This window comes from Mixophyes fleayi, chromosome 9, assembly GCF_038048845.1.
Source record: "Mixophyes fleayi isolate aMixFle1 chromosome 9, aMixFle1.hap1, whole genome shotgun sequence".
Lineage (NCBI taxonomy): Eukaryota > Metazoa > Chordata > Amphibia > Anura > Limnodynastidae > Mixophyes > Mixophyes fleayi.
This window is the reverse complement of record NC_134410.1, coordinates 34,901,065-34,922,062: the sequence shown is the minus strand read 5'-3', so window position 1 is coordinate 34,922,062 and position 20,998 is coordinate 34,901,065. Positions and strand designations below refer to the sequence as shown.

The 20,998-nt window shown below is 39.6% G+C and overlaps 1 protein-coding gene across 1 annotated transcript in view; it reads left to right on the top strand.

Moving 5' to 3' along the window:
• Window positions 1–1,082: 1,082 nt before the first annotated feature.
• GPC4 (glypican 4) overlaps window positions 1,083–20,998 on the top strand; it is an 84,748-nt gene continuing 64,832 nt past the window's right edge. The window contains exon 1 of the mRNA XM_075187252.1: window positions 1,083–1,541. Coding sequence (XP_075043353.1) covers window positions 1,385–1,541 — 157 coding nt within the window. The 5' untranslated portion in view covers window positions 1,083–1,384. The remainder of the gene's footprint in view (window positions 1,542–20,998) is intronic.

The window sequence follows — 20,998 nt, the reverse complement described above, 5'->3', positions numbered from 1 at the left end:
TAGAATAAGGGATACTATACATGCTAGTTTAACTTTACTATTTTTTTTTTACTCAATAAGTTTTTATTAATAGATTTTAAATTATATTACAGCTCAAATATACAGATAACAAACATGAGAATACATAAAAGTAAAAAGAAGGGAATAAGTAAAAGTGGTAAGAGAATTTATAGAAGAATTGAAAGTTGTATATAAAGGCAAAGGGCAGTTCATACATGACTTTCCTATCAAGCACAGAACACTGAGTAGGCTTCTAATATACTGGATGTATTTGTAGTAGGGAGTTGTTTTTTTCCTTACACAAGATTCCTTAAGGAATGCTAAATAGATGAAATAATTAAACACTGCTAATTATATCAATAAACAACATGTCTAAAGTACTTAGACCCTCCTGGGAAAACTAGCATACATATAATGTAATTATATAAGTGTTATTTACATGAGGTTATACACATATTACTGTCACATAGTTTATAAATAGAAATAAATGCTAATAGTGATAATCTAAATGTTTTGTAAATAGGATTTATACATTTTATACAAATATATAGCCGTTTACTAAAAAAAAAAACAGTTTTATTTTAGCCTTTATCTGTCTATTAATAAAAGTTAATAAATATTCATATATATTTGTTTTTTTTTATCTAACATTAGACATATATATCAGTGGGTGAACTGAATATGGCAATAACATCCTAAATCAAATGATCAAAGTGTAGAGATTGCAAAATTGAATATTATGTATGGTCTGGATTGTTTCCTAATGCTACAATGTTGCAGAACATTCCATTAAAAAAAAGATACAATGAAGTCGAAGCAGAAAGTTTCAGTATCTAATACACATAGTAAGGAATGCAAGACTCCAAGGTGTTAAATCTAGATGGCACACACAACTGAGTGCGCTAAATGGGCATTCCAGATGAATGTGTTAAACACTACACGTATTGTGTTGAGTACACGTAGTGATTCCCTGCAGGGGTTAACAGCTGAGTACCCCTCAGCCCCTCCCTCCAGCATTCCATGCTTTCTCCCAGACCTGAGTGCGCATGCGAACCCGTGCGCCTTGCGCCCAGTGCCAGATCCCTACGCAGTGCGCCCCGGACACACAGACTGGAGGAGGGGGGACAAGTTAGCAGGCGCAGCTCTACGGCCAATCAATCAGGAGGCGGCAGCAGGGGCAGAGCCACGGGCTCCAACAGCACTTTGCAAACTTCTTCTGCCAAGCAAAAGTTGCCTGTGCGAGCCGTAGACAGAGAGTCACCCGCCTCAAGGAAGCGGTGTATATACCTTCTGTTCACCTCCTCTCCTCTCTGCTCCCTTTCTTCCCTGCACAACCCACAGGACTTCTTTCTCTAGCCTTCTTTGTCCCTTTGCCTCCTACATCATGGTCTGGATATCTCTCTCCCCGCTGCTTGTGTGCACTTTAGCAGTTTGCAGCCTCTATGTCTTGGCTGACAAGTCTAAAAGTTGTTCCGAGGTCCGGAAACTTTACGTGTCTAAAGGCTTCAACCTGAATGATGCTCCCGTTCATGAAATCAATGGTGAGTGATACAGGGGGCTCTGTGGTGTGTATGTGAGGTCTACCTATGCCTGGATCGCCTTTTGTTAACAGAAGGCTGATGTATTAAAAAATTGCTCTGGATTGATTGCCCCGTACCATTGCCTTATGATGGCACTGGATAGGCTGGAGAAGAGGGGGCGTTATGGAAGAGGCAATACCCCACCTCCCTTTTCTCTGGCCATGGGGCCAGGTAAGAAGGGAAACAGGAGACTCCTGAGTTCTGAGCCCCGGGGGCAACTCCTTGGTGATTCAGACACAGGAAACAAGGGGTTGGTTTGGATACAGTCATCCAAGTGTCCGATCAAGCATGTGCTCCCCGGCCTCGGTGTGCTCTTAGTGCTTACTGCAATCACACTTTAATTGTACCTCGGGGCAGACTTTGCTGACTATACATTATTACCTACTCGATGCTCATCCCAATTGTTCCTACTAATGTATTCTGCCATGTGTAGTATTACTCTGCATTGTCCTAGGTGTAGCTCCTCTTATGGGTCTTATTTGCCTCTTTCACTGATTAGATGGTATCTATATACTGATTAGATTGTAAATTGAGACGAATGGGTTTTCTCAACTTCTTCAACACCCAAATACATGTGACTATTTAGAATTGTTTAATTAAGGATATGATTTATCTCTTTGCAAACACATTGACTTGATGATATTTTTTTGTTATGGAATTGAACTTTTACTGTTTCAAAGTAAAATGCGGTCATTGCTAAGTCTGGTAGTGTTTCTGGCCTTTTGAATGGGTTAATAGGACACAACACTATAACCCTTTCAATACTACAGAGGGATGTCTTTAACTTTTTGAAAGCAAGTCTGGCACTTCAGTCTGTTTTTTTAAACGGGTGGTTTAAATAGACTGCTAACATAGTGCCAGGGAATTTGGACTTGTAGCATTTCTCTGAAGTCCTATGTATATTAAGAAGAATCTTTTGTTTTTGACTATACTGTATATTTCTTTTGCCTTTTTCTTATATTGTAGCTTTTTTTAAGCTATATAATTTTAATAGTGGTCAAATATTCTCAGGATTGGTTAAAAAAATATATAATTCCAGCTCATCAGAAAAAGTTCATTTTGACTGTCTACAGACCACAAAAGTCAAGTTGTAGCTCATTGGGTGCAAAGTCTGGTAAATGACTCACCTGGGGTGCGCTCGTGTAAAGTATTGGGATGGCCATATGTTAGAAGTGACTCTAAGTAATTTGTGAATTTAAGCCTACAAACTACATGTTGGTTCTAAATCTATATCTTGCAACCTTTATCTATTGTAAGTTAGTTTGCAACTAATATTTTTACTATCATTAATGACTCTTCCATCTATATTTAGCGGGCTGACTGTGCCCAGAGGTGCCCACCTGCAACACTTACTCATTAAACTTCCGTCTTTGTAATGAGTGCAGAAGGCCTCCAAATAGAAGGTTTAGGGCTTTGTTCTGGTGAGAAGTCATATCTTTATTATTAATTAGCATATGGTGTAGTGAATGGCCCTTTATTTTTGCCTTGGAGTAAGGTAGAGAGTAGAATGTCTCTCTGGAGATTTATTTCAGCATTCTATTTAGAGTACATTTAGCATATGTTGGGAAATGTGAACCCAATGGTTCAAGTGTTTTACCCCACTTACAAGAACTTGTAGACCTTATGTTGCTACAAATGTATCATCTGTCTATATGACCTTTTTTGTGTTTTACTGCAGAACTATACGGAATACAGTTTGTTTAGCGGTCAAGAGATCGTAGCATTGTTTAATTGTCCCTAGGAAATGACATGGCCAATTGACGCCAATGATCACAGTTGCCTCAAACCTTAGTTTCAGCAAGGAGACATGACCATAAAATTTCTCCATTGAAGTAGTCTTTTTGTATGTCTTACAACAGAAAAACATTTAACTTGAAAGTAAGCATCATTCTCTTTGTGATTTATGACAAGTGTACTTCTGTATTGTATTGTTTGGAAAACAGTAAATTCTCCTAGAAGTAACATTTTCATCACAAGATATAACATCTCAAACAAAACATTTGAAGCTTAGAGAAAACATTTTGTTACACACTCGGGTCCTACTGATTTATAATCATTTTCATCCCATAAACTTAAACTCAATAAAAAAAAATGCTCAGAAAACCCCCCCCCCCCTAAAATAAGATTTGTTCAGCAGAAATTCTCTTACAGTTGGAAAGCTAATGTATTTCTTTACAGGGAAAGCATTTGGGCAATACATGGTCACTATTGAAAATGGGAAGTGTCAGTCAATCACTCTTTGTTTATTCTGCCTTATGTCAAGCTTATTTGGTAGTTTCCAAATATGATACTATTCCCTCCCCCCCCCCCCCCCCCCCTTTACCATTTACACAATAGCGTTTTACATATTCCAACTTTTTGATATAAATAATCTAACTCATGACTTGGTTGCTGGCATCAGATGCTTTGTTTCCGTTGGAGTGTTAACTTTTAAACTTTGTAACAAGTTATCTCTAAAATGGTATGTATATCCCATGTGTTCTAAAAGTAGGGATAATCTAAGGTTTTATAGCATCCAGATACAAACATTATAAATGGCCAAATTAGGCCTTCATGTGACAGTTTATTACATGTGTAATCCAGTCTGGCTGTAACACTGCAAACGGTGCCCCATAACAAAAAATATTTATTTGTCCAAGATGTGGCTACCTGTGGCTTTCTGTCTGTTGTTGGACTTTCACTCCCAGCAACTTGTCTTCACTAGTCTAATCTAGGTTGTGTTGTAGCATTAGATGCAGATTCACAGGTCAGTAAATGAATTAATGCTGCTGATAGCCATTATTTGCATTTTGATGTCCTAGTCCACCACTTGGAATTTGCAAGGAGATGCTGCTGTATTTCATATAGGTTGATGCGATTTTGTTGCTGTGCTTGACTAACTGAACGCATTTGAATGCCTCTTGTAGGTAGCCATTGTATAGTCTAGTCTTTGTGTTGTCTTTCATGTATTATGTAATGCGTTATGGATCATTGCTGTCTGCATATGTCATGTAAGGCACTGCAGACGTTTTGTGGCGCCTTTATAGGTAAATGATGATAATTGTGCGTGTTACTTATAAAAACATGCAGTTACTTTATATAAGTGAGGGGTATGTCGTGTGACTCTCCAGCTGTTGATCATATATATATCATATATCGGGAGCTAGAATACAATATCTGCTGGAAAGCCAGTGTTTGCTGCTCCTGAACTAGGTAGGTCAAGGTGTTTTATTCTGAGCTAAAATGTTTGTGCAGGCCTCGTTTAACTATGAAGCATCTGCGCTCGAGGTCTCTTAATTTGGTAGAACCTTATGTGTCCTGTTTGAAACGCTCCTGGCTTTGCATTAGAGCCAGAAATCTGTTAAGAGTCAGATTTAAAAGTGTTTTTTTTTGTGTTAGAGCTGTGAGCTGCTTGCGTGTTGTGATCTTTAAATGACCCTCATTGTGTAGCCACTACAACCCTATTGGTGCTTTTTAGACCTTCTAGATACCCCCCTATAGGTTGCAAACAGCCTTCCATTCCCTTCTCTCAAGTCAAGGAAGCTGTGAGGCTGAATTTTTTTAGGTGAAATCTGATCCGGGACACTAGAAATATTTGTACATTTCAGAATGAGAAAAATGCACACAGAATCCACAATTGGAACAAAGCGTGTTAGTAGAGGTCACAGTGTTTTAGAACTGACTTTACCAAAATGAAGAAAAAAAAGTCATTTTTAATTATGGTGACCTTGGTTCGTTGACAAATCATGCTTTCAATCTCCTTTTCATAGGGTCCCTGTAGCGAGAATCCCATTTTGTGACAATTTGTGTTGGCCTTAGGACAAATTTAAGATGTTATAGTTTTTTGGAAAAGAATAATCATGAGAAACCTTAATCTTCTCCGTTTGTCTTGTCAATAGTAATGCAAATAGAGAAAGGGTTGGGTGATGGGCTATGAGTGTTGTTTTTTTTGTTGGTTACCATGGATTTTGTAGTCGCATTCCTTTATGTGTAGAAGATTCTCTTGGCAGATCACGGCTGTTTACAGATGTATTTGAATACTGTTGTAGCTAAACCATTTGGTCTGAAAGGGGCATTTTCCATATGTGTGTGACTTTCTCCCTGGCCCCCAGCAGACACAGAGGTGCATCATGCAGAACTTGATTCGGAAACACTTTGGGAATGCAGCATATGAGAAACCTTTGTGGAGTTGCAATGTGTTTTTACTTTGTGTAATCATTGCTGCGTGGAGAGCACATAGGCTGATTAACTCGTTGCTTCATAATGTCATAGTTTAAAAGCAAAGTGATGGGATTACTGTATGTACGTAGTTGCATTGTGTGTGTGGGGGGGTGGTTGTGTCAGGCTTCCCATTATACAATTGATAAGATTAATTAACATGCGATTTGGGTTGTGGGCCCCAAATGATTTATATATGCATGTTTATGTGTCGTGGTTGTTGGTTACTGTAAATAGTGGTTGCATAATTTGGAGAATTCTGCTTCATGGTCAAAGTTACCGATGTTCAATTTGGAGACACATGTGTGGCAGATTTTAAAGGTCCGGATTTTTTAGTGGTCAATTAGTGTGGTCGGACGATATCCGCATACGTTCAGATTGTGGGCAGCACGGTGGCTCAGTGGTTAGCACTTCTGCCTCATAGTACTGGGGTCATGAGTTCAATTCACGACCATGGCCTTATCTGTGTGGAGTTTGTATGTTCTCCCCATGTTTGCGTGGGTTTCCTCTGGGTGCTCCGGTTTCCTCCCACACTCCAAAAACATACTGGTAGGTTAACTGACTGCTATCAAATTGACGCCCGCTCTCTTGCGCTCAGTACATCGATGCGGTATTAGTGGCGCTATATAAATAGCTGATGATAAAGGAATCTTCGGCTGGTGACCTCTGATAGATCCCTGTCTGTTAATAGTAATTGGTGGTCTTTTTGGGCCCATACCCACGGCGTAAATCAACCTAATTTGTTTGTGGAATTTTAGTGTGTATAGATTACAGGTTTCACAAAATCACTAGTTTGGTTTTTTTTTTGTGTTCAGGATATGTCAGATTTGTATTGACTTTGTTTTGATTTTTATTGTTTCTTTGTCTTGGGGCTTGTGTACATGAGCACCTTTACACTGTGTGTTAGTGATTTTCTGGGTAATGGCCAGTTTCTATAGCCAGCATACGCAGTTTTGTCCATTTTCCGTCTGGTGACCTGCTTTAATCTGTTACCTCTAAATATATTTGTGGACGCTAATGGAGGGATAAAACATTAGTGTGCATGAGTCTGATGTTTAACAACTCAGTTGTGCTTTGTATTTTTCTTTTTCATCAAATAATGCTAATATTCTAGTGTCCCATTAGGGGTTTCAAGGAGGTTGGGAGTCTCCGCTGTGAAGCAAGGCCAGAACGTTATTTATATCTGAACCACCTTCCTCCCATGCTCTTCAGCTGGGCTGCACCTCTTCCTCCCTCAGTGCTATAGGGATCCTTGGTCCCAACAATCCACCATATAGCCTTTCTAAATCTAATTCATTTATTCCACAGCTTGGCATCTCTGCACATTTGTCAAAATCCACTCCATCTGATGTGGCTTGGTGAAGTTCCATAACTGGTTTATGCACTACCAAGTTCTCCTTCAAACTACTTGCCTAGCGCCATAACAATTCATTTACCACGCACCCTAACGCCCAGAACAACAGAAATGCAGTCTATCTGATATTGAGAGAAGATACTTGCTGTGACTAACACACTGTAAATTATTAGCAAGCCCACTCACCCTCCACAGTCACAATGGTTTTATTTTTTTAATTTTTTATGGGGGGGTTTTTTCCGTTCTGGTCTCATGTTAACCTTGTGTAACCTTTACACTACTAGTTGTAATATGATCACAAATAACCATGGATCTGTTCACACACACCTGAGAGTTTTTTGTCTTTCTCCCCCTGGAAGACCTGGAGATATTTGCTGAATTTGTTGCTAATTCAGTTTTGGGGATTCTTTTTTTTGTCTTCTGCTCAGGAAATCCTGTTATAAAAGAAACCGTTTCATTTTATTTTCAGCAATATTTTGGACGGCTCCCTTCATACCAGGGTTGTGTAAGCAGTGGAAAGTCTTCCCTGCTTTATAATGATTCAATTGATTCTTGTTGGGACGCAAGCGGTTACTTGCTTGTCTTAGTTTGGGACTTTATGCCTACACAAGACATTTATTAACAGTGGCACGTGCTCTAATCTTATAGCAGTTTGTGTTCTTAGAGCAGTAATATGTGCATATGTTTTGTGCACATATATATGACTGCTTTTTTATCTGGAGGGTTTTCGTCCCTTCAATAGACCAGTTTGTTTTATTTATTTTTATTTCAGGACCCAGTGCTTTGATAGGATATTAGAATAAATATTTTATTGCTGTTTTATTTGGTAAATTAAGGAGAAAATAGAAAATATTACTCATATAAATAGTTCCACTCAGTTGGTGCAACGCAAAATACAATTGTCTGGCTCTCTCTTGCACAGCAATGCTAAATAAGAGTACGTTACAAGGTCTGACGTGATTATAGGGTGCAGGAGCAAAGGTTTCTTTGAAAGAGGTTTTTACATTTCCTGATTTATATGCAACATACCCATGTACATAATATATTCACTTAGAAAAAGGGGGTGGCTGGAAGAAAGCTGGGAAGACACACATTGGAGGATAAGGCCAATTTGATTAGGTGTGTAACACTCTGATGGGCTGAGTAAGGGTTTGCTGCAAAATTTGCATGGGTACACAATTTTAAGCTGAGCAAAACTTGCTGCAGTGCAAAGGAAAATGTTTTTGTTTTTTTTGTTTGTTCTTTCATATTGGGTAAATATTATGTGTTCACACATACTGGCTGCCTGTATCTTTACATTCCCTCTTTGAATCTGGCTAAGCTACCTGTTTTTTTCATGTGCAAATTTTGCACCCAGTAGCTGGATGTGTTATGCATTTTGGGGCTGTTTTAGAGATAAGTGTCTTCGAACATGGAAAGTAAGTGATAGGACCCTTTGCTTTGTTGGTGATAGCCCACGACCAATGATGTTGGCGTACAATGTGAAGCCAGTAAACAGTTGGGTAATAAATGTCTAGCCGTGTAGAGTATGTTATATATTGTCATCTGCTGTACCTGCAAGCCAGATAAATAACTAGCTATAGGAAATGGTCGATAATGAGTTTCCCCTAAAAAAACAAAAAAAATCCCAAAACCCATTCCATCCTTTTTCTTGTATTGTTTAATCCCTCATCTCCCTTCCAAGGCTTCTGCTGCTATTATTTGGACTTTTCAATGACCTACTGGATGGCTTTATCTTGCTGGACAAAAGAGATGTCTTTTTAGCTAGAATATTTGGTGGACCACCAAGGACTAGTGCTCCTGCAGTGCAGCTTCACACCACATTCAACAATAACAAAAATGCATGACTGACTGGTTCAAAAATGTGGAGTGGTAGAAGCATTCATGTAAGTCTAGGACACTGTCACAACACAGACACAAGCAAATACCTCTGGACGGCTAAAATAAGATCCAAGCGTCTGCTTTACCGTTACTTGGCTTCTATGCCATGCATATGTCTCCCAGCAGTCACATCTTCCAAAGCAAATCTGATCTACTGGACCATGACCAAATATACTAGTGTCCCAAGGTGCAACATTGACTGTACATCCATTTTGGAATAAAGAACATCTAATTTGTTTTTTTTTGTTTTTTTTTCTACTTCAAATTTGACTGATACTACTACTTGTATATACTAAAGATAATTTTATGTTGTTGTTGTGTTTTTTTTTTTGTTTTTTTTTTGGGGACTTTCATCATCTGTGTCTACAAATCCCTTAACTTTACATATATTCCACTGCCTTTTGGTTCTTAAAAAAAATTGTGGTTTATTATCTCCCCACTGCCCTTCTGTGATCTTAAGCTTTGTTAATATTAAAGAGAATGGTGCCTTGCAGCAAAGTTCAGTTCTGTCAGAACATTCCTGAGTTTAGTTACGTGATGGACGGAATGTTTTTGCACGTGTTTTCGCACGTGTTTTCCAGTCTAATCTGTCCCTGTCTTCCTACTGCTAAGCATATTTATCGTTAGCTGATTTTTCATAGCTTGCCACTAAATGCGGCGCTGTTGCTCCCTGCTAAATTATATATTCAAATTAAAATTTCATTAAGCAGCAGCAGATTGAAGAGATTGCCATCATCTAGCTACTTGACCATATCATAAGATTTTCTCCTCCTAATCATTACTCTTTCATTAGCGCCCCTGGTCACCGTTGGTCAGTTTATTTCAGCGTCCTATTTCATCAACATCATCAACATTTATTTATACGGCGCCAGCAAATTCCATAGCGCTTTACAATCGAAACTTTTCTGCCACTGTGCAGTGATTTTATGATCCGGAGTCTCTTTCCACTTGGTGGAAAATGCTGAAACTGTCTGGATTATGGCTACGGTAGTGCTTAATCTGTCTGGAAGCTGAAATGTTTTTCAGAATTTATAATTTAGGATAATTGAGCTATTACATAACATGCTTTCTTCTTGGCTAGGCAGCCATGTCTCTCAGTATTGCATACAGACGTCCGTGTATCTGTGCAGCATAGACATTTTCATGTCTTCAGATGGTACATCTGCTTTATGCAAAGACATACAGTTGTTTCAGATAATGGTAATGTGCATTTATGTTTATCTACCCATGCCAAAGTATACTGGAGAAAATTTCCTTCCAAGTGCGGACTGGTGGGTGCCAAGCTCCTCGGATCCTTTTAAGTGTTGGCCTGTTTGTCCTCTAGTCCCTGGCAGTACACAGCAGTCTTCTTATTAAAGGTTTTGTAAATATTAATTTTGAAATCCTGGAGACTTTGCCTTGTTGTAAACGTTTTGAAAGGAGCCCTGTTCCTGTGCAACACTGCTGTATTATAAGGGTACCCAATGTGGGACTTAATTAGGAGATGTTCCACTTTTTAATGCAGCTTTGAGGGAGAGAGAGGGACGGTGTAGAAAGAACTTTGTTCAAGGAAAAGAAACTGGCTAAAATTCCCAACATTTAGTGAACTTAAAGGACCTAATTGATAGAATATTGCACGGTATTTTATAAGAATGTGGAACTGATAATGGGAATAGAGCAAATCTTTCGCTAAGTCCCCTGAGAGGTTACACACCAGCTTTGTCCGGCAGAATCCAGCTTTGAAATGTAAAATACAAATTGCCTTATATAAGAGAAAGTTTACAGTAACATATGTAAAAGTTTATCTGATCTGAAGATTAGTGCTGATCATGTGGAAAGTTTTATTTTTTTTCCCTATGCACGCCAGACTTTCTGTCTGTAACCACACTGGCGTTTATATTGTAAGCACTCCGTAGGAGACCCCTCTTCCTCCTCTTGTAGAGGATTAATTTATAATGTATTGTCTCTGTACACATTGAAAACGCTACAACATTGTGTAAAATGTTTCCCCCTAAATTCTGGTTAATAATTCTGCAGCCTCTCCCTATAGCTTGAAAATGGCAGAGACCAGTAGCACATACTTGCCAACATTTTAGATTTGGCTTTGGGGGGAGGTGGGCGTGCAGGGGGCGGGGCTCTGAAAATGCGTCATTTTGGCCCCGCCCCATGACGTAATGACGAAAACCGCGTCATTTTTTACAGCGGGGGCAGGGCCAAATGCAATCGCTGCGTTTGAACCGAATTCTGCTCTCTCCACTAGGAGGTGGGCAGATCAGGGAGATTGCCACTCTCTCCCGGCAGTCTCACGCGAAATGTGGGAGTCTCCCGGACATTCTGGGAGAGATGGCAAGTATGCAGTAGCACTGAACCAGGTATACATTGTCAAAATATGGGCTCTTTTACATGTGTTTCAATATTCATTTCTGGCTAGAATGCAGTACAAATCCTAATATCCATGTAAAATTAATCCATAAGGGAGCGGATTACTTCACAGAACTAACTTATAATAACAGCCTTCTTAATGTCAAAGGTGGTTTACTTGCAAATGCACCAGGGTGTGACTTTCCCCCTTCTTTCATTTCAATAAAAAAACATTTTTGCAAAAAGTAGCTTGGCTGTTTCTGTTGGACAAGCAACATTTGATTTAAATTTTAAGGGACCACTAACGTTTTAATTTTGAAAGCCGAACAATGAAGGTAAAATACATTGTTTAGTGTTAATGGCACTGCAGCTCTGTTTAAAAAGTAGACGTTGAAGCCCCTCAATTGTTAGGACAGTGACTAATGGGATCCGACAGATGAAAATGCAAATAAGAAAAAATAATAATAATAATAAAAAAAATCATCATAACTGTATCTGTCCTTGAAATCAACCCATCTACACAGTGTATTTCTGGATGGCAAGTCTGCCAAGCTGTCAGTCACGGTCTGCTCTGCTAGAGAAGCTCCTCCCTCCTAACTTGGCAATTGCTGCTGAGAGGTGAAAGAGCATAGTGTTTAATTATAAACACTTCATTCAATTAAGTTCAGTAACACACAAGAGGGTTTTTTGTTTAAACAAGAAATTTGGCATATTTCTCCACTTGAATCATCCCTATGATTTAATGTGAAAAGTTAACACTTTTTATATGTAACACTTCTCCGCCCACTCTATGCAGTGTTATCAAATGGTTTCTGTTGCTATAAGACACAGTAATGAAACAAACCAAACAGTCTTTTGAGAGACGCCAGAGTTTTAAACACTTATCTCTCTCCTGGCTTAATAAACTTACATCGCTGTCCTGCTTGTTAAAAAGATAGGACCCAGTGAAAACAGTTGGCACAACTGTAACAAATGTTCCAGAACAAAGTCTATTCCAGCATGGTATTACAATGTAGCTTTTGCAGTATGTAATGTTGGGTCTGCCAACCTTTACTGAAATCTTTAGTCAATATTTGATATAAAGCATAAACTTCCTGAGGTTTTCTTCAAATAGATTTATTTGCAAAATATGCCTTCAACGCCCCAGTCTTAAGTACAGTGCCTCGGAGCATTTTTATTTAATTTTTTTCTTTCCAATTATTCTTAACGAATGTGTAGTAAACTTAAACTCAAGCCGAGTTATAATACATTGAAACACACTTAGGGTCACTTATAACTTAGGGGTCTATTTATGACCCTTCGTTTTTTTTCAGTAGAAACTTTTCAATCCTCATCGTATAGATGCGGATTGAAAAGTTTCTCATATGTATCAAAAAATCAACACCGGAACAGCTGTTACGAAAAACGGCTGCTCCTGTGAAGAGTATCGCTTGCCTTTCACTGGAGTTTTCTCTCTTCCTTTCTGTGCGCATGCGCCAACCGGTAAACTCGGACATGCGCACAGAGATCCCTGACTGAAGGAACCTGAGGCATGTGACATGGAGGGATCATGAGATCCCTCCACACATGCGCTGTGCAGCTCTGCTCTTCGGAGCAGAGCTGTTTTTAATCATGGTAATGTACGCCAGCTTCAGATGGCGTACGTTACCATGATTGAAAACTTACTTTCGCTCATTGGTACATAGCGTTACTGAGCACTTCCCATACACTGTTATGGGGAGTGCTCAGTAAAACGATGAGAAATGCAAAGCAGCAGATATCTCATAGTAATTTAGCGGTTAATCCCCGAAAACTGTTTTTAAATTACAGCTTCGATAAATAGGCCTCTAAATATTCTGTACTTGCTCATGGTAAGAACATACTTGCCTACTTCCAGTAGGTTACCTCCGGGAGAGGGGAGTGGCTAGAGGGCGCTTGAGGGGACAAGGCGTCTTGAATTGCGTCATTTTGGCCCCGCCTCTTCGAGTAAAATGCTGATTTTTCCCGGGAGGGGGGTGGGACCAAAATAACGCAATTCCCGGTGAATCGCGTCATTTTAGCAAGTTAATTTTGGGATGCGGGAGAAATGCCAGCTCTCCAGGGAGTCCGGGAGACTGACCCGAATTTCGTGAGTCTCCCGGACTTTCCGGGAGAGTTGGCAAATATGGGTAAGAAACACTGCAAATGCGACAAGATGTATTTGTCGAGCTAATTGTGTATTTTAAGAACCGCTGCCCTAATTATATGAGTGATGTCATTTAAGAGGCATATGTAGGTGCATAGAAACTGCCTACTGAGGTAATATATAGGCGGGGCCATGTGGATTTGAGGAGTAGAGAATGCGTTGAATTACCGACACATCTGAGCGAATATGATGGAACAGTCAGGTGCAACATTTGGATAGATTGAACCAGACCGAAAAAATGCAGGACACAAATTACCTTTTATACATTGATGTTTATGCATGAAGTTAATGGAAATGTGTTTAGCACACATCTGCTTTTCTTCTCTGTGCCTTTTTTTTTTTTTTTTTTGGCTTTAAATGAATTGGGTTACTATTTTATTTGCCTTGTAATGCACGAAGCCCAGTGCCACATAAGTAGCTACTGTGCTTGTCTATAGCAGAGTTGCTGCTCAGAGCTGTCCTGCTATGGAGGGAAAGGACTGTTAATCTATTTTATTACCTTTCAATATCCACTCAGCTTTCTTATTTACATAGGAATCTCTATTCATGGCTGTCTTGTGCTTTTCTTAGTGGTTTTGTCTTGTTTTCGTCACAGGCTTGTCATTTGTCTTCCTGTCCTCTCCCCTTGTCCCTTTTTGCATTGTTACCCCCGAAAGCAATTAAGTTTGTTATCCCTGCCAGTGGCACAAATCAAGGCTTATTATTGTCAGGAGGTGGCAGACCTATGATCCGTGCTGCGTGCCCTCTTAGGCTTTTTGTTTCCTGATTTATAAATAACTACTCTTCCCGGCATCATATTTTGAGAGCCGCAGTTTATTTGATTAGGAACGATTGTGGAATCCTCACACGCTGCAGTGTTAATCATACGAATAACAACAGTCGCTGCTTTCATTTGCCCAGTTAGTGGGAGTCTAGTTTTCGTTGGCAGGCACTTCAGAGGAAGCGGAGATTGCGTTGGCCAGAATAAGCAGCTCTATTCACTCCGATGTATTGTCAAATTATTGCCCATTGTTATAATTGCCCTGATAAGAGCTGAACCCTGCTTATAGCTGAAAGCAGCCTTGGTGCAAAGTGGATTACTAGGGACTGGCTGTGGAGCATCTCTGCTTTCAGGCATTGATCTATGACAAATTAGCTCTTGAGTTGTGTAATTGTTTGGTCCCAACCATCATTAGATTGGTTTTACTTAGAGACTTGGAGAACAATCAAATAAGATTTATGATGTAGTGATCAATGTTTAAACTGTCTTGTGACCTCCAGATATAATCTGAATCTCCTAGATGTAATTGGTCTTGTAAGTGGGTAGACTGAGACACAAAATAATGCTGTATTCCACACTCCCTCACATTCCAGCTTGTAATGGCTCCACATTTTAGGATTTTTTTTTTTTTTTTTTTTACTGTTCAGGGGATTTATGTGAAAAACAAATTCCTGACTAAACGGCCTTTTTATTTTCTTAACTTGGGGCTGCTTGTTAGGGAAGCAGTGGCGGATCCAGGGGGGGGGGGGGGGCGATCGCCCCTCCTAGCGGGGGCTTGCTGCCGACAGCTGCACACTGTGCAGGGCCGCTCGGCAGTGAGTGTACTGAGCAGCGGGACAACACACTGCCACTGCCGAGTGGACCTGCACATACTGTGCAGCCGCCGGCAGCCTTAGAAATCAGAAAGGGGGCGGTGCCTAAATCGTCCCCCCTAAAATCGCCAGGGGTATATCTATAGTCTGGATCCGCCCCTGTAGGGAAGGCCTGGTGGAACTGACTTTGGCCCCTTCGGTAAACCACTAGGCAGCACAGTGGCCTAGTGGTTAGCACTTCTGCCTCACAGCACTGGGGTCATGAGTTCAATTCCCGACCATGGCCTTATCTGTGTGGAGTTTGAATGTCCGGTTTCCTCCCACGCTCCAAAAACATGCTAGTAGGTTAATTGGCTGCTATCAAAATTGACTTTAGTCTCTCCCTCTCTGTCTGTCTGTGTGTGAGTATGTGTCTATATTAGGGAATTTAGACTGTAAGCTCCAATGGGGCAGGGACTGATGTGAGCGAGTTCTCTGTACAGCAATGCGGAATTTGTGGTGCTATATAAATAAATGATAATTATGATCGTATCTTTTGTAGGTGCAAGTTTCTAGTCTTGTTTTCAGTTTGGATCTTGCTATTTCTCCTATGTATCCTTGGTAAAGCTCTCGAACGTCTTGTCCTACATCCTCCTGTGAAATAAATTGAAGCCATGGAGTTGTCTTCAAGGGAGATGTATTTTTTTTTTTTTTAAGACTCTTTTGTAGCTGTTGCTGGCAGACAAAGCAAATATCTTGTTCAGTAGGAGGTTCCCCAGTTAGTTATCCAGTTATTCTTCCCTGCCACAGCTATGCTCAGTCTACTTTCCTGGCTCCCACTGCTTGTTCAGTCACTTTTCAGCCCTTCCAATCAGCAGTAACTCAAAACTACAGTTCAGGCTTCTTCTCACTTTCAAAATTCTCCAAGTGCCTTTTGAAAATAGTTGAGGTAGACGGAGTTAAAAAGGAAAACCTAGTTTAACTGATGTTATCCATTTAATATAAAGAACAAGAGCATTCCAGGGTAGATGTCCATGAAACCATTCTATACAGCATGAAACATAATGCAAGTTATCAGAAGCTGCTAATGATTCCGCTGGGTATTCTTTGGAGATTGGCCTTAAATGGTGGATTCTGTTGTTGTGTTTGCATAAACAAAGTTATTAATAAAGGCTAAAGTGGTATGAGATGTGACATTTAGAGTGAACAGACAAATATTAAGTAGCTGATCTTCAAATGATGTTTAAATAACCAAATAATTCCATATAAAAGCCCTTGAGTGTTAAGAATGTTTGTTATAATTAACCATAGTCTTAACAGCTTTAATCTAATGCATCCTTCAGATCTAATAAGCCTGCTCGCCAGTAAAGTGATGTCACAAACTCAGAACATACTCTCTTATACCTTTTACAGGTTTGAACAACTGGTTTTGTGACCGGGTTAGCCTAACGTGACATTTTGGTAGTTGGCGGTTGACTTACATGGGGCCCAATTCGCCTAGCTGGCCAACTTCTACACACAAAATGCAGATGGAGGAAAGGAAAGCCTGCTCAAAATCCAATAGATTGTGACTGGATTTTGTTCAGCTTTGTTGCTTATTTTGGGCCCCAGTGCTTTACATGGTGTTATGGCAAATTGGTTGGAAATGGGTATATTGTAAAGCAATATTCTGTAAATTGTCTAGATTTTTATGCCATGAAAAGTGTTTAATGTGTTTCTTTTTTCCCCCCTTCATCCTCATTTCCTGAGATTGTGTTTCTGTGGTAAATGGATATTTTTTTTTCTATTACACCTTGAGGTGATGCCATACTGGCTGTGTGCTGGATATAATTAACAAGTCTTTCATTTGTGCTTCAAATAGAACACTGTGGACCCTTTAAAAGTTGAGGAGTGAAATGCAAATTGGACTTTTACAGCTTTGTCCTATTTACATGCTGTTGTCTTATTGGTTTCTAGAGTTTCTATTTAGTGAAGAGTTACTTCAGCTATGACTTGAAATACTCGTGTGGTTTTTATAGCAAAATCCTCCCTTCTGTGTTGAAAGAGAATGCCCAAGAGAAATGATTACTTTCTTTACTCCCATTCCCTAAAGCAATAGTCATTAGCTCTTCTGGCCAAAGACACTTCAGCGGTTCTGAGGATAACAAGATGGCTGACAGCTTGGAATGCAGCTTTTTATCAGGAGTAAAAACTGGCAGTGTTCCCTAGCGTTGTTTCCATTCTAAACAGGCTTTTCCAAGTGCAGCTGTACACTACTTTTATAGGTTGTACCTCTGTTTGTAGTGAAGGGCTCTTACTCCATTTTACAGCCAGGTCTTGTCGTGAAATTTAATAGTTTTTAACTTGTGCAAACACTTATTGTGAATAAAGGGTTTTGTAATGTTTGTGATCCATTGGTCTTGAAAAGGTGAGTGCTTCCTTACAGGCGCCTGCTAACAAGGAATCTGGTTCAGTTTATTCCGTTTTTCTTGTTGTTGGTGTTCTCCTGCAATGTCGCTTATACAAAAATAACAATTAACACATGAATATTTTGTCAGGGTGTAGTTTAAAATATTCCCGTAGAGACATTAATAGGGGGAGGGGGGAGTATTTTATTACTTGTAACAATTTTTTTTTTTTTTTTTTACTTTTTTGTTGTAATTGATTTGTTGATGTTTTAATCTGCTTCTTGTGGCATTTCCGTGGTAGGAACATTAGATTGTAATCACAACAGGAGCTGATGGATGACATAAGTAAAAGCTACTCTGATTGTACAACGCTACGTGATATGTTGGCAACTTATAAATAAGGACAAATAGTACTGAGGCCATTTTATCCATATTTCTCTTAACTTTATTATTATTATTATTATTATTAATTTTTATTTATAGGGCGCCACTAGGTGTCCGTAGCGCCGTACAGGCACAAACAAGATTACAATACGAGGTGAGACAGCACAGTACAGTAAACAATAATCACAGTAACTCGGTGAGCTCAAAGCACCGCTAGAGGGGCGGAGGAGGGGAGAGGGGAAGGTCCGCCAACAACGGAGTCCAAGAGGGAAGGCACGGATGACAGGGAGACCCCTAGAGGGGAGAGGAGGGAGCGAGAGGGGACGCGGGAAAGAGGGTCCTCAAGGAGGAGGGCTAAGTAGCTGGAGAGCAGAGTTAACAGTGGTGAAGACAGGAGGAGAGAATACTTTCCAACATTCTCTTGAAGTCTTTTCCTTAGAACTCTTGTACGTTTTGGCTTCTTATAAACATGCTGTATTACGTTTATTTCCTCTCCTACCAATTGGAAAATAAAACTAGAACATTTTGAAACAACTTCTGTGTGGCTCGTGGAGAAGAAAACTTTCCGTTGCTTTAATATAGGCTGCTAGAAGATTTGTGGGATCATGTATATGTAAGCGAAATATAGTACGCTTATAACCAGTGTTCCATGACAGGGGCTGAAATTATATATCCATAAGGGATGAGAATGTGAAGATAATGAAAGAATGCATCATTGGGTCTCCTGGGAAGGGGAGATTAATTTGCAAAGATAAAATTGTAGTCTGTACTGTAACTGCAGCTTCTGACAGGTCAGGGAACAAGTCAGCTGAGTGGAGGAAGATTATAATTTTAGTTTTGTCAATCATTCATTTTATCTTTTCAAATGCTACTTAAAGCCCACGTAATAACTTATAATTTATCCATGCTTTAAACAGAGCATTAAAAAGTAGGTTTATTCTCTAGTCTCAAAACTTCCCTGCAGCAAAGTATTTACATGAACGTTTCCATAGACCTCTGTTGTATTTTACTGAGCGTTGCTGCTTCTAATCACTGCAGGCAACGGCTAAACGGAGGCAATGCAAGCGCTTGCCAGAAAGTGTCTGTACTGGCTCGTTCACTTACGTTATTATTTTGAGATTCTTGCCCTTAACAGCGCCTTTAATAGGCTTTGAGATTGCGCATTAAGTACTTTAAAGTAACACTGGTGTGTAGGAGGCCTTTATCATAATGTGATAGGTTGTGGAATGCGGAGAGAAGATCTGGGTTCTTCGGAATGCTTAAATAGGCCTTGATTGCCTCTCTGACTTTCAGTTCCGGTTCAAGCTTTGAACATGCCTGGTTGCTCATCTGAAGGACAAAAACATTCTCGGAGCAGAAAGCATTGTCTTTTTAGTTTCTATGTTTATATCAAGCTGATGAGCTGTGGTCTATTTATTTTGAGTTTTTGTGTTTTATTAGCGAGTATAGATACATACCGCAGAGTAAAACATTCAGCAACTAAAAGGGAGTGTTACACACTTACTCATTTATTAAGTTATTTACACAGCACCTAAATATTACACAGCGCTTTTACAGACAATATTTAAGCGTTTACGTTAGTTGCCGCTCCAGTGGAGCGAACCCACACCAGGGTTAATTTCATAAGAAAAGCCAATTAACCTACCAGCATGTTTTCACTGTAGTAGGAAACCCACACAAACATGAGGAGAACATGCAAACACCACACAGATAAGGCTCTGGTCAAAACCTTAGCCCCAGCGCTGCCAGGCAGCTATGTTGACCTTTGTGCCACTGTATGCATGTTATGAGAGCCATGACTATTTTTCCTTCACTGATATACAGTGAGCAAAAGGGAGAAAATTCCACCTAGTAGACACGTTATAATGAAACAGTTTTTGGTTTTTTTTCTTCTGCTTTTCTTGTTGTAATGTAGACCGTAACCTTAGAACTTAGTGTTCAGAGTAAAGCAAAAAAACAAAACAAAACTGCCAGATGCTTAAGTTGCGTCAGCTATCAAAGTAAACAATTCTTTGTGTGTATTCTGGAACATCTTATATTATCTATAACCTCTATCAACTATTAGAGGCATATTCAATCGTCGGCGGAAACGGCGAAAATCTTGCGCACTATTACCGTTATTACGGTAATAGTGCGGGGACAAAACGTTATTATGGTATTTTTCCCGCTGGATTTCAGCTCGTAGTTTTTAAGCGGCGGGAAAGATAAAGAATTGAATATGCCCCTTTAGTGTTTTTCACCAATTTGAAGAGAAAAAAGCACTAAATTTTATATTGGTGAATTCACACTTTACAGCTAAATACAACACGTCCCCTGTACAAAAGTAACTGGTCCATCAGGTGTACTTATTCTATAATTCTTCAATTGGTTATGTCTACAAAGCTAGGGGGGGGCAAAATAATGTAGAATCTTGGAGTAAGTCAATTAGTGGTTAGCACTTCTGCCTCACAGCACTGGGGTCATGAGTTCAATTCCCCACCGTGGTCTTATCTGTGTGGAGTTTGTATGTTCTCCCTGTGTTTGCGTGGGTTTCCTCCGGGTTAATTGGCTGCTATTATATTGGCCCTAGCCTGTGTGTGAGTATGCTAGGGAATTTAGACTGTAAGCTCCAATGGGGCAGGAACTAATGTGAGTGTGTTCTCTGCACAGCTCTGCGGAATTAGTGATGCTATATAAATAACTGCTGCTATTGATGATGATGATGATGATGATATGTTAGAAGAACAGGCAGAATTGATTATCTAACTTATTCAATGATAGTTTGCAGCAGTATTCATCAGTATCTCTTATACACAATTAAATTGTCATTGTACAATTGTATGCGATGGTCATTCTACTCTGCACTTAAAAATTTCTTACTTTTTATACATCCTCCCTAGCTCTACCCTAAATAGACTTAACGAGATTCACAGGAGTCTTTGCTTGGGAGGAACTGATCTATAATCTAATTAACACGACTGTAAATCATATAAAAGGCTAAAGGTCAGGAAAAGAAAACAAGTATTGTAATAAACTAAAATATACAGTTAACTTGCCTCAGACCCAGCTGTTTGGAGATCTGTTAGAACAGCTTGCTGTATAAGTGGATATTCTGTCAGTCAGTATAACCAATTTAGGATGAACTGGCCCAAAATTGCAAAATACATCAGTCACCAATCAT